The following is a 15137-nucleotide window of genomic DNA, read 5'->3' as shown; positions in this document are numbered from 1 at the left end:
TTACCTCAAAAAGAAACCCCATAATATTAGAATGATTACACATTTCCTCCTGTCCCCAGTCCCTGGAAACTACTAACCTACTTTCTGTTTCTTTATATTTGCCTATTCTGATCATTGCATATTAATGGAATCACACGTTATGTGGCCTTTTGTGCCTGGCTTCTTTCCCTTAGCATAATGCTTTCAAGGTTCATCAAGGTTGTAACATGGACCAATACTTCATTTATTTTATGGCTGAATAGTATTCCATTGCATGGATATGCCACATTTCACTTATCCATTCAACTACTGAAGGACATTTAGGTTCTTTCTACTTTTTGTATATTACAAAGAATGCTGCTGTGAACATTTGGGTACAAGTTTTTGTGTGGATATATATATTTATTTCTCTTGGGTATACAACCAGGAGTAGAACTGCTGGATCATATGGAAACTCTGGGTTTAACTTTTTAAGGCACTGCCAAACTGTTTTTCCAAAGTGTGCCATTTTCCGTTACGACTGGCAATGTATGGGGTTCTAATTTCTCCATATCCTTGCTGACACTTGTTATTGTCCCTCTTTTTGATTATAGCTATTCTTGTCAGTGCAAATAGGTATCTCATGAGTTGATCTGCGTTTCCTTAATGACTCATGATATTGAGCATTTTTTCATGTGATTATTGGCACTTGTATACCTTCTTTGGAAAGATGTCTATTCATCAATAGACATATCTTTGCCCATTTTAAAATCATGTCATTTACTTTTTACTATTGACTAGTTGGAGTTATTTTTTAGTTCTGGATACTAGTCCCTTATCAGATATATGATTTGTAAATATTTTCTTCCACTTTGTGAGTCATCTTTTCACTTTCTTGAAGGCATCCTTTGAAGGACAAAGGTTTTTTTAATTTTGGTGAAGTCAAATTCATCTAACTTTTCTTGTACTCTTGGTGCCAAATCTAAGAAACCATTGCCTAATCCAAAGTCATGAAGATCTACTCCTATTTTTTTAAGAGTTTTATAGATTTAGTTTTTACATTTAGGTCTTTGATCCATTTTGAGCTAATTTTTGTCTATATCTAGGTCTTACTTGGTTCTTTTACATGTAGGTATTCAATTGTCTCTTTACTGTTTGTTGAAGAGACTATTCTTTCTCCACTGAATTATCTTGGCACTGTTTCTGCTTTCTTTTGATTAATATTTGCATGGTATTTTTTTCTACCATTTTACTTTCAACTGACCTATATAGGTATATCTGAAGTCAGTTTCTGGAGCAGGACATATAGTTGGGTTATACTTTCTTAATTTACTCTGTCAGTCTCCATCTTCTGACTGATGTATTTAGGCAATTTCCATTTGATGTAATTATGATCTATCAGAGATTAAGCCTTACTTTTTTGTTGTTGGTGGGTTTTTTTTTTCTTCTGTTTTCCAGTTTTTTGGTTTCTCTATTTTAGCCTTTCTGTCTTTTTCAGGGTTATCTGAGAATTATTTAGAATTCCATTTTGGTTTATCTATAGTGTTTTTGAACGCATCTGTTGAATAGTTTTCTCAGTTGTTGCTCTAGGTATTATATTTACATAACTCACTACAGTCTACTGGCATCAACATTTTACCAGCCCAAATGAAATGCAGAAGTCTTACTTTTCTTTATGTCCCTTTGACCTGACCCATTTAGAGCATTATTCTCTTAAGTATTTCCTCAACATACATTAAGAACCACCTTAGACACTGTTATAATTTTGGCTTTAGCTGCCAAACAATTTAGAAAACTCAAGAGAAGAAAAGTAGTATGTTTACCCATTTCTTAATTCTTCCCATTGGTTTTTCTTCTTTCCTAATGTCTCAAGATGCTTTCCTCATCATTTCCTTACTGCTAAATGAACTTTCTTTCGCCATTCTTTGGAGGTACGTTTACTGTGACAAATTCTCATAGCTGTCCTTCATTCAAGAAGGACTTGATTTTCCTTTCATTCCTAAGGATATTTTCTCTGGACATAGAATTCTGGGTTGACATTTATGTTGCTTCAGCAACTGAAAAATATTCCACCTTCCTCTGGCCTCCATGGTTTCTGATGAGAAGTCTGTTATCTGACTTGATTTGTCCCTGTAGGTAAGGTGTTATTTCTCTCTTGCTGCTTCCGAGATTTTTTTCTTTGTCTTTTAGTTTTCAGAACTTTGCCTATGATGTGTCTTGGTGTAGATTTCTTTGTGTTCATCCTGTTTGAGTTTCATCCAGATTCTTGAATCTGTAGGTTTACATATTTTGCCAAGTTTTCAGCCATTACTTCTTTGAATACTTTTTCAATCCTGCCCTCTTCTTCTGGGACTCTGATGGCACAAATTTCCAATCTTTTGTTATAGTACTACATGTCCCTAAGTTTCTTTTTTTTTTTTAAGTCTATTTTCTCTCTGTTTTTCAGATCCAGTAATTTCTATTCTGCTATCTTCAAGTGCACTGATTATTTCCTCCATCGTCTCCATTCTACTTTTGAGCCCATCCATTGAAATTTTTTAGTTTGGTTATTGTATTTTTCAGAGACAAAATTTCTAACTGGTTATTCTTTACAGTTTTTCTTTGCTAAAACTTTCATTTGTTTCAAGTATGTTTGTAATTGCCCTCTGAGGAACTTTTATAATGGCTTCTTTAAAATCCTTGTCAGATAATTCTAACATCTGTATTAACTCAGTGTTGGCTTCTCTTGGTTGTCTTTTTTCATTCAAATTGAGATCTTTCTGGTTCTAGGTGTGATGAGTGATTTTTTTTATTGAAACTTGGACATTTTGGGTATTGTGTTATGAGACACTAGATTTTCTTTAGGGACTGTATTTCAGCCATCCTTTTCTGACGGCATTCTGGCAGGGAAAGTGGGACACTGCCTCGTCACTGCCTTGGGTGGTGGGAGTCTAGATCTTGGCCTCAGCTGGTAACCTGAGGGAGGCATTCCTTACCACTGCTGAGGGGGAGTGGGAGTTGAGAATCCCCACTAGTTTTCACTGTACCACCCTGACTAGAGGGGCACAGGTGCCTCTGTGCCTTGTTAACACCTAGTGGTGACAAAAGTCCTGGCTCTCCACTCAAGTCTTCTCTAACATCACCCAGGCTGGGGAGCCGGGGATACCTCCTTAAAGGCTGGTGAGGGTAGAATCTAAGGCTGTCTACTCAGTCTGTGCTAGTGGGGTGGTTTGGAGCTGAAGTCTTTTTCTGTGGTGTTGGGCTGGAGTAGAGCAGTTATTATCTAAAAGTATGTAATCTTGGTAGGCTGCCTTTCCCAGGTCTTTTGGCTGTAGAGAGCAGACATTCCTTGGGATTCTTTTTATCTGTTTGTGCCCCTTGTAGTGTCTGGGTTGTCAGCGTCTCTGTCACCCAGACTGGGATACAAGGGGCAAAAAGAAACCCCAGGGAACTCACCACTATGTTGCTCTTTGGGTACCGACGTCCTAGTTGGCCTGCCTCTTTTCTCCACTTCTCAGAATCTTATGTGATTTTATAAATAATGTCCAGACTTTCTAGTTTTATTTAGCAGGGTCTAAAAGAATCAACTCCACCTTTCCAGAAGTGAAAATCTCAAATATATACACAATTTAATCACAGTTTCATTATGGTTAGAAGGAAAAGAAAATAACCTCTTTTTAAAAGGAAGCAATTTCTATGAGAAAGTTTTGGCAGAGTTGACTTATTCAAGGAACAGTGTGGTAAAGTATACCTTTAAAATATTTTAGTAACATGCAATTGTAAATAAACCAGGAATATCAAAGAAGAAATCAGAGTGAGCTAGCAGCAACCACATCATGTTTGTCACGAGATACCGTTTTCTGGTTAAAAAAATGACATATTACTAGCCATTATGCAAACCAATTTAAGTACATAGTACTTTCCTTTTTCTCTCTTTTTCCCTTCCCTCTTTCCTTCTCTCTTGCTCTTCTTCCCTAATGCTCTTCTTAACTTTCTTTTAACATGAGAAGAAAAGCGAAGCATTAAACTGCAGTGGAGCAGATGGCTGCTCTCTCAACAACAATGTAGTGTTTCCAAAGTGTATTCTCTGAGACACCTGTTTTCGGTGTTTACACTGTAAGACTGTACTATAGTAAAGTAGGTTTTAGCTTGAAAAATAAAAAGCGTTCCATGGTCAAATATGTTTTGAAAAATGATGGATGAAAAAGTCTAAATGGGTTTGTTGAATATGCACTGTGAATGTCCAAGAGCAGAGAGGAAGTAAACAGCATTTCCTAAACTCTCATACTAGCATTCCACAGAACAAATTTTTGTGAAACCGCCATAGGGATATTTGTTGGTTAGCCAGCAGCCAAGTCATAAAATAAAACTGCAAAGCATCAAATAGCAAGGATTCATATGTTAAATGACTGCTCAGCACCTGTAAGCAAGTCTCGAAACTTTTTAATAACAGATGTGAAAAACACAGACATTAAAGATTTGGTAAGCAGTGACTGAACCAACTAAATATAATTTAGAGATATCTTCACTTGTGTCTCAATTACTGTATTTTTTTCAAACTTATTTTAGATCGTGGACTCTCCGTTTATATTGAACTATAGTGATTTAATGTATATATTGCTATTTTAAAGCTTTATCTTTATACAAAAAAGAAGGTTGGTTGATTGCTTAGAGTCTTAGCTAGGAAAAGCCATTTAGTTTCATAATTCAAGCTACCATCTAGTGGCCGCTATGTAAATTGCAGGCAAAATATCTGGACTTTGGAGCTAGTCCAAGATTATACTGTACTTATTAAATGGCATCATATGTTTCATATTCCAGTCTTAATGGCTGATGAACTCCATAAGAAGCTGTGTAATAAAGAATTAACTACTTTAGGCTCATTTGATTATATTATCACTTATGAAATCTTTGCACTCCAAAAATTTCTTAATCAAACAGTATTTCCCACTGATTCATTTAAAGCAAGACATGGCATCTACCAGACCTGAGATGACAGGTGATTACTGCCCTATGTTTTCTGTGCTAAGGGAGAGAAGGCTTTTTTCTTGCCTTCACAGTGAGGTGACACAGGGATAAATAAGAAAGAAATTAGCATCCCAATGAAGAAGACCTATCATTTATGCAACAGTTCCACCACTAGCAAGTTATAAAGCCCAGTTTTATCCTTTCAATTATCTATTTCATAATAGCAAAATTATTCTTTTGTTCACATAGCTAATTATTATCATATCATAGAAAGGTATCAGTCTTGCACTATGCTAACAGTTAAAGGGATAAAGGGCTGAGAGTCCAATAAAAAAGGCAATCTAATAAAACAATGAAAGACAGGGTCAAACATATAACCTGTAGTTAAAATATAAGAATTATACTTGTATTAAAAATAGTTAAAATATAAGAATTATGCTTGTATTAAAAATATACTTGTATTAAAATTTAATATTAAAAATATTAAATTAAAAATTTAAATAAAATTATTACAACTTATAAAAAAGTAACTAATATAATTTTATATGTTAAAACATATATCAAAATGTGTTAAATTATTATATGATATTAAATTACAATAGTTTTCCTTACTTGAGCTTTCAGGGTTTGTAGTTGTCCTTCGTAATTCTGAGTCATTGCTAAGTTACATTTTTCCAGACTGTCCAATTTCTGTCTAAGTAACCCCACCTGCATCAAGAATAACATTTAATTTTGATTCTTCTAAATTTTGCCTGACACAAATCAGAAAATGTGCAAAAAAGGAGTACAGTTTAAATAAAACTGCTGTACCAAAACAAGAGTAAATATTTGTACCACAGTTCTTAAAATAGCTATCAATAATTAAAGTCACAAAACCAAACATTGCTAGCACTATTCCGTTGGGCACACATTCGGACAGTACAGTATGGATGTTTGACAAAAGATCCTTATCACCATCACACTTTAAATTAAGGTTTAGAATTTACTTTGCGTTATCTTTTCAGGAGGCTATGTCATCATACTCAGGCAGAACCTCTACGGATACACCTCAGCTTTTATTTTTGTCTCCACTGCCTTCAGTGAGCTCTGCTTTGGTGGGACCATGGAGCAATGATCACATTTTTATAAGAAAGAAAGGAATAATATCTAAGAGGAGTCCTTAGAGGTTTGGCTGACAGAAATTGTCTGCTTAAAAAGCAGGTGAGGCACCTGCTGTGATGACACGTCGGTGTCATCACAGATAATGGAAGTAAGAAAACAGTCCCTTGCATATTCCAGGTCTGATGACCGGCCTCTACTACGGAGGGAAACCAGGTGCCAATAACTAAGTTAACTGTGCCAAACAAGAACTCCGTTAACTATGTGAAAAACTAAGTTCCTTTTTTTTCTTTTTTCTTTTTTTTTTTTAACGTTTATTCATTTTTGAGAGATGGAGGGAGACAGAGCGTGAGTGCGGGAGGGGCAGAGAGAGAGGGAGACAGAAACCGAAGCAGGCTCCAGGCTCTGAGCTGTCAGCACAGAGCCGGATGCAGGGCTCAAACCCAAAACCGTGAGATTGTCACCTGAGCTGAAGTCGGATGCCTAACCATCTGAGCCACCCAGGCGCCCCTAAAAACTAAGTTCTATTGAGAGGCCAATAAAGGTAGAGAAATGCCTGATGAACAAGTTGACTGATGATATTTTAGTATAGGATTAATGTAAACACCTTCTCTTATGCCTCACCCAAAAGAAAAATTCACAGACACAAAAGTCCACATTAGGTAAAGTGTATGGTTTTCCTGAACTCCTCCAGAAGCCCCAGAGCACTTAGATACTCTACAACCACCAACAGGACTGTAAGCAGCCTTACAGGGGCTGGGAAGCACCCCTTTTAAGAGGGTGCCCAGATATACACATACACCCCCTTCACCAAACACTTTTCTCCCTTGGCCTGCAATCGTGTCTTGGCATTTCACTTCTCTCAGGAAATATTCTTCTAGTAGATTAGAAAAGCCTCTTGAACTCGGCCATGTCCAAAGACACAGTTTGGACAACTACTTTGTTTCTACAGCTGCAAAAGCACTGACATCTTTGCTCGCAAACGATATTTATTTCACATATATACTGAATGTCTATTTACTTTTCTAGACGGCACTGACATTTTATGTTTGTCTGCATCAGCAAATTTGGATGGGTTTAGGTTCTGATTGTCACTTATTTGATAGAACACATTCAGCATGCTATGACAGAATTGTTAGCAATAAATCCTACTGCTGATGCCTGATAAAAAGGATACATAATGAAAAACATATTCTGAGGGAATAAATATTATTTATAACAGTCTGAGGAATTAACATGTTATTAACACATATATTCAGTACCTCTTGACCTTTCTGATCCAAACAAGTTTGTGCATTTGCCAACTCTTGATCCCGAAGATCTAATCGTGTCTCCAAAGCCCGCATTTTCCTTTCCCAGTCCAATTTTTTGTTGCTTACCATGATGTCAATTTGTTCCATTAATTCCTGAAGTTCAGCCTCACAAGGAGAAGCTCTGGCAATTGTCAAAAAGTAAAGCACATTTTAAAAGAGTGAAATGTGAGGACGGGAAAAATTATTCCATTGCTCTGAACAGCTTGATCAATTATTTCTTCAAATTGTTCAATTATTTAAACAGGAAGAAGTCTGAAAGCTGGGGATAAATTTTATATTAAAACTGAAAGCTAATTTCAGTGAATATACAGTACATTTTTAAAAATGACATTTTCTAAAGTATAGGTGCTGTCATAATATAATGCAATACATTGCTAAAGTGACTGCTTGTATTTTCTTAGTGTAGGTGGTAGTGTATGGGTCTCCCAGAGCCAAAAGTTTTGACATAGACAAGGGAGTCCTAAAGTGGAAATACATCATGTGGATTATGTCAGAAACAAGGTCGCAATAAAGAAAGTTAGCTAAAAAAATAAAATTAAATAAAATTTTTAGAGTGGGCTGATTCCATGGCAAATTCTAATTATGAAAAATGGCTCAGTGCTCTTACATGTAAATACACATGTACCTATGTCTATCATAACTTGAGTAAATTTGATGCAGGCAAACCGGGACTTCAGTCGTGCCTATCAAGGACAGAAGGGCAACCCCAGGCTAGGTAGGACCAGATTCAAGGATACTAACTGAGCTACAGAGTTACTCCTGCAGGAGGGGAACTTGGCGTGATCTGGCTGGTATCCCTTGGGAAGGTACCTGATCAGGCAGGTGTGGGCAGAGTAATGTAAGTCTTTAGATAATGGTGATATTAGTCAGATGCGGGGCAATATCTTGGGTCTTAGAGGGTCTATTTATATTTGAAACAAAACTGCTGGTGAGAGCTAGATTTATGGAGATGCCTATTGTGCTTCTAGGGTAGGGTTCTCCTTCAAAGAAGCTGATGCATTCCACAGGGACCTGGCATAAGTCCAGTTATTCAGACTGGACAAGCCTCAGGTTTCAGCCTAAGGAACACACAAATGTCCAGATTAGAAAGCAAGTTATTTCAGGATCCATTCAATGGTGGTGATGGGGCCTCTACTACATTTGTGTAGGCGTGAGGAAGGCAGGAGGGAAAGCAGGTGAAGAATAATATTTTCTCCATTCGGTTTCACCAGGTCAGAATTTTAGAGGTGATTAAGGATCATTTAGCATTTTGAAAAACCTCAGGCCCAGAGAGGTCAAGGTCACACATCAATTAGTAGAGGAGCCAGATCTAGATCCTAGGCAGCTGTCTCCCATCGTAAGCTCCCTTCTGTGCACCACACAGCAAAAGACATGATGCACTGAATAAGAACTTGCTTGAAACATACAGCATAAATTAGTTCCATTGCATTAGGGTCAGAAACAGGTATTAGAACCCAAAGAACTCAGAATTTCCAGAGTCACTTTCTAAAATGCCCAGTCAGCCTGAACATGGGATATTCCTGTGATTGGTTTATTCAACAGCAGACTCACCAGTTCTGTCATCAGAGAGCTTTTAAGTACAAAGTGCAATTCTACAGTCTTCTGGCATTCCTGGACGAAAGACCAAAGCCTTTCCCATTTTTATTTAAAACCTAAAACAAACCTGAGGAAAGGAAGTACTAATTCCTCTATAAATAAGTTGATGGAATTTTAATTGGAGTTATGATGTGGGGGAAAAACAACAGAATGAAAAGAATAGTTTTCACACCGTTTTCTTTTCATAACAACATGTATCACCCTTTATGGTAAACACATTGTTTTTTTCTGCTATCGTGAGCTCTGAACGCAGAAGGACTGTATCAGCCCTTCTCATCACCATCTTCCTGGAGCTCAGCACAGCACTCCAGCATATAGCAGATACTCAATAAATTTTTGAAAAATGAACAAGTGAGCTCTTCTCTTCACTATCTCCTTGACAGGTAGGACTGCACCACGTTGACGGAATTGAAATACAGGCCGAAAGTAGTGACATCAGTATTATTAAATAAATGAGTGAATGGTTTCTTTCCTGATCATGACTATGCTGTGCAAAAATGAGGATATTAGACTCAAGGTGAAGGGAGTTTTACAAGTCATCTTGTCCAACCAGTGTTTGTATACCTTTCACAGTCTTAATAGCATCATCTATGATGTCCTACTGGTCAGATTCAGGAGGTTTACAACAGAGCCCAAGATTCTGCATCACTAACAAAGATATCAAGTGATTCTGGCGCACACCAGGGTTTGTGATCTGTTTCACAATATCACTGTCAACAGGTCATCCAGCCTAGGTCTGAATGCTTCCTTTACCAGGAAACCACTGTCTGAGATTGCATCTAGACAGCGATGAGTTTCTTAAAGTTCTTTCTTATACTGAAGAGCTTTTTCATCCACTTATTCTAATTTGATCCACCGGGACCATGCACAACAAATGCCTTTTCAACACAGTAGACTAAGAGTACTTAATACAGTTATCAATATGTCAAATACAGCTATCAGTGTACCTCTGGCTTCTGCCAAGTTTTCTCAGCGTTCAAGAGTAGATACTGAACATTCAGACAGAGAATGGCTGGAACCTACGCTAACAGACTCTCACCCACAACCTCTACAGCAGTACTCCTAGAATTGTCAGGATGTGGTCAGACTGAGAGCTGCCTTAATTTTTCCCCCTATCTCCAACTCAGGACCAACTAGAGAAAACCAAACACGCTCCTCAAACCAATCACATAGGATGCCCCGCTTCTACTAATCCTGCCTCCAGTTTCCCTGTGCCAACAGCCCCCATCCAAGACAGCATACCTGAAGCCTTCTCTTTTGTTCACTGTGAAGCTTTCCCACCTCACCTTCGAGACTCTGCCAGATGCAAGTGATGGCTGCTGATGCCTTTGCTAGATCAAGCTTTCAATAAGTAGGCTTCATTTGTTCTCATTTGGGTGTCTTTGTTTATTTCCACAAGTATCTTTATTTCCTTCAATTTCTCATAGAGATTTCTTTTTTTTTCCACCACTCACTACCTAGTGTACTGCCTAGCAAATACTAGACACTTAACATACATTTGTTGAACGAATAAAAAAGTGAATGACTATGGTAAGATTTTCATAATTTGGTGGCTCTCCTTCACAATCCTGATGGCTCTCCACTGAACAAGTTCCTGTGTTGACTTCCTCCTTGAAATATACCATTCAGAACATTAACTTAATCCCCCAGGTATGGTCTAATAAGTTTAGAGGGGGACTCTCACATCCTTTGTTTTAGGTGCTATCTATACTTTTATTCAAGCAGATGAGGATCACCTTAGCTTTGAATCTGGGAGGGAGAAGGGCAAAGCAGTGATATTATACCATGTCAAGGTGAGCTTGTTTGTTTTTGTTTTTGTCCAAACATCTTTTTTTCATGCATGCTAAAAATAAAGCCACTATCTTGTGCTTGTTTCATTTTTGGGGGGTGCTCCAAGAGCAGGGCTTTATATGTATCCTTATTAAATTTCAGTGTGAGAGTTTCAGCCTCTCAATGTAGATTGCTATCACTGGTCTTTTTTTTTTTTTTTTTTAACTGAAAGAGAGAGAGGGGGGTAGAGAGAGAGCGCACATGCATGCGAGCAGAGGAGAGGGGCTGAGGAAGAGAGAAAATCTTAAGCAGGGTACATGCTCAGTGCAGAGACTGGCACGGGGCTCGATCCCACAACCCTGGCTGGGATCATGACCTGAGCTGAAATCAAGAATCGCTCAACTCACTAAGCCACCCAGGCACCCCTAGCCCTGGTTCTTTAATGTAGCAAACATTCATTCAGCGACTGCTGCCCACTGTGCGAGGAACTGGGAAGACAGAGACACAAGACTGACTGCCTGTGCAGAGATACTTACAAGACAGGCACAATAAGAGACTGATGAATACATGGAGCTCTTCTGGGACTAGAAAGGAGGGGTACTGAATACAGATTTGGACAGGATGGGTTACCACAGAAGCCTTCGTAAAAGAGCTTACGGGATCCTGTTTCTGACAGAAAATATATTCACTTTACCTCCCTGTTTTGTGTCAGCTGCGGATTTGAGAAGCATTACTTGTTTTACATATAAATGTTTTTTTCATACAAGTGACTGTAAAATATCATGAAAGACAGGATGGAGGACAGAGCTCTATGGCATTCTACTACATTCTACTACTACATTCTGAAGTCCTTCAGGGTGACAGGGATCCGTTGATTATTTCTTTTCTTATAATCAGTTTCTAACCCACTTAATTAACCTTACGATTTTTTCTCCCTCTCCCCATAAAAATGTCATGAAAAGCCCTGTAAAATATCATGGCAAAGTCCAAATAAAATTCTATCAATATGCTTGCAGACGCACCAGCATATGAGCCCTGTGAGCCAAGGCTGACCTAGTCTGCAGCGGTCAGGGCGTGTCCGTGCGGAGTCCTGGTGACCCCCGCTTCTTCCGGATGCTCGCAGGCCACCCACGACTCCTTCCAGAGTACTACCGAAGATCCAGTCACACTCAGGCTTATGCTAAACCCAGCTTTCTGTCAAATTTAATATTCTCTTTTGAAATTCAATTGTCTCATCTTCCAGGATGTCTTCCTTTCTTCAGTTTTTCAGAGATAATTAAGAGCAGTTGAGCTGTCTCAGCAGCATCAATATTTGCTCCTAAATCTAGAGAGCTTTAAAATAAAATACAAAAGGCTTAGTTTAGCCTTCTTCACAGAGCTGAGCACTAACATTATTTATATTTTCATTTCTTCCTTTAGTCAAATGCTGACTGATGCTATGCTAATTGCTTTCCTGATCTTGCTCTCACGGATCCTTACAACATCCCATAAAGTAGGACTTATTATTCCTATTTTAGAAAAGTTGAATGAGGCACTAAAAAAGAAAAAAGTACTCCAAGTCTTCTAGCTTTGGAGACTGGGTGGATTGTAACTGATACACTACTTGAGACATACAAACCCTGACCCTTACTGTCGGGTTTATCCTTGGGAACAATTCACGAGAGAAGGATTCTGGGGTCAGAACAGAAGTCTTTTTGTTGTTGTTGTTCTTAATGTTCATTTATTTCTGAGAGAGAGAGAGAAAAGGAGAGAGTGGGGGAGGGGCAGAGACAGGGAGACAGAGGATTCAAAGCGGGCTCTGCACTGAGAGTGGAGAGGCTCAAACTCATGCCAGGCTCAAACTCATGAACTGTGGTCAGAGGCTTACCCGACTGAGCCACCTAGGTGCCCAGACGACAGAAGTCTTAAGCCAGTAGGAAGGGGGCACACTGAGACTTGCAGGGTGACAAAACAGTCTGAGGAGCCTAGAGTCAAAATACCAGGATGTCAAATTTAAAGATGAAGAAAGCAAAATAGAAAGCTGATGATCTAAATGGAGGTAGTAGTGGCCGGTGTGTTGGAGGGGACAGGGGAAGGGAATGTGGAGAGGCATGCAGAGTAAACAGAGCTGGAGTAACATACATGTCCATCAGATACAATTCACTCAGTCTCCATGGACATGTATGTTACTCCAAAGTCCTTTCACATATAGGCTTACATGCTGGTTCTTACAAGAGCAGACCTTTATCAGATGGCTGTGATTTTGGTAGGGTCCCCACCCTAAGGAAAGAAAAAAAAAAAACTCAAGGCAACCTGGCTATACACATACATGACAACATCCCTATGACCTTGTAACATGGGACCACTTAATCAGACTGCATGTTTGTGTGTTACCATATATGGGAGACAAAGAAGTAAAAAGTATATAAAAAATTAGGTCATGTGGCATTCAGGGCTCAGTTCTTTGGGTATGAACCCAATGGAGGGGTGCCAGCAGGAATAAAGTTGCTTCCTGGAAAGAAAAGCCTCGGTGTCATGACTCTCTGTGTGAGAATCCTGCTACACGGTGACCATATGATCAATTCTGCAAACTAGGACAATTCTGAAAGTGAAGGGGGCACTAATGATAATTATGCCAGGACAATAGGTATAAAGCAGTGATTATTCTGGGCAAACTGGGATGCAGCGTCAGCCTACTCATCATCAAACTGGAAAATAAAAATGGATAAACAAGTCTACAAAAAAAAAAGTGAGTTCGGGCACCTGGGTGGCTTGGTTGGTTAAGTGTCTGACTTCGGCTCAGGTCATGATCTCACAGCTTGTGAGTTCGATCCCCGCATCGGGCTCTGTGCTGACAGCTCAGAGCCTGGAGCCTGCTTCAGATTCTGTGTCTCCCTCTCTCTGTCCCTCCCCTACTTGTACTCTGTCTCTCTCTCTCTCTCAATAGTAAATAAACATTAAAAAAAAAAAAGTGAGTTCATTTTGGGACATAGATAGCAGAATAGAAATGGATCTTCAGCTTGAGAGAGAGAAGGGCAGGCTTAAAAAATAAATATGGAAGTCATCATGGAAGAAGGGGAGGGAATGAGGAAGGGAAGCATAGACAGAAGAGAAAGAGGAGACTACGGAATAGTCTAAGGAAATGCGTTTTCAAAAGGTTAACGAGCAATATGAGCAATCATACTGGGTCTTAACTTTTCCAAAATATTGTAATGAAACACATTCTAAAATGTGGTAATGTATTATTTGTCTTACTTATATTGCTATATATTTGGTGATACCAGTATAATTTAACTTTTCTGTGGTGGCTCACAGACCTATTCTTATTCCGCACGTCAAATACCGCACCACACCAGAAACTTAAATAGTATGGAATGGGAGAGCTCCCAGAAGTCCCAGAATCCACTTCCATAGACATGTCTGAGATGTCTGCCTGCTCTTCACTTGATTGTTCCTCCTAAAACAGTAAAGTGAAAGGCTTCTACTTTATGACTCCTAGATCAGAATTTCATAGTTGCCCTTGTTCAAAATTAGTTACTAAATTATAGCTAAAAATAGCTCTTCTCAAGCACTTTTCTTGTTGTCCAAAAAATGCTATTTACCGTCATCCTTAGTGTGTGCTGACTTAGCAGTGTTACAATGCCTATTTTTACTGCACATTTGAGATGGTGGCTCATATTCGGTCCATTCTTCTCCCTCATCTGCAATAAGCTTAATGTTGATATGTAGAGGAGGTATAAATCCCACTATTCCTAAAAAGCATGCTTAGAAGTACTTTTAAAGGCCTCCATCATACTCATCAAAGACATTCAGAGAAATAAAATGTGCAATGTGATAGCTTCCAACTCCCTATCAATGTTTCATCAGAATTCGAGGTATATACAAACTTTAAATCTCATATTTTTACATTCTAAAAAGAGTGGAGGATCTTCTAAACACATGTATTACAGATAAATTTTTCCTTGAAACTTTTTGTATAATGACTATTCATTCTAGTTTTAATGACTATTGTATTACCTGTATTACAGATAAATTTTTTCTTGAAACTTTTTGTATAATGACTGTTCTATTCTAGTTTTAAATAGAAAAGGGATTAAATGACTATCCTCACACATACTAACACTGCAGTCTTTCCCCAGATAGACCTTTTAGCAAGAGGGAATTTTAATTGTCCTAGAGATTGGCTAACAGAATCCAAACTAATGCATATGTAGCTTATTATGAATTATGCCATGGTTCTGTGTGTTAATATGAAATAATATTGGGATTTACCCCAGGTCTACTTCACTTTGCTTCTCCTGCAGATAATCAAATTGTCAAATTTGATTACTCTGGAAAAGATTATGTGTGGCTGGGGATAAAGGGTGGAGGGAGAATAATGGGGGTAGAGTCTGGGCCATTCAGAAGGCAAGAGAATCAATCAAATTAAAAAGAATTTTCAATGCGCAAAAAGACTACTTTACCACAATTTATTAA

General features: G+C 38.4%; 1 protein-coding gene across 3 annotated transcripts in view; it reads right to left on the bottom strand.

The window, feature by feature from the left end:
- Positions 1-15137, bottom strand: part of DEUP1 (deuterosome assembly protein 1) — an 82611-nt gene that overhangs the window by 56969 nt on the left and 10505 nt on the right. For all 3 annotated transcript variants that reach the window (XM_049653440.1, XM_049653430.1, XM_049653435.1), the window contains exons 3-4: positions 7266-7437; positions 5518-5613 (exon numbers count right to left, since the gene is read on the bottom strand). In XM_049653440.1, the coding sequence (XP_049509397.1) occupies positions 5518-5613; positions 7266-7437 (268 nt within the window). The remainder of the gene's footprint in view (positions 1-5517; positions 5614-7265; positions 7438-15137) is intronic.

Source organism: Panthera uncia, chromosome D1 (genome assembly GCF_023721935.1).
Source record: "Panthera uncia isolate 11264 chromosome D1, Puncia_PCG_1.0, whole genome shotgun sequence".
Lineage (NCBI taxonomy): Eukaryota > Metazoa > Chordata > Mammalia > Carnivora > Felidae > Panthera > Panthera uncia.
Note: the sequence above shows the minus strand (reverse complement) of the source record. Positions and strands in the feature narration are given on the sequence as shown.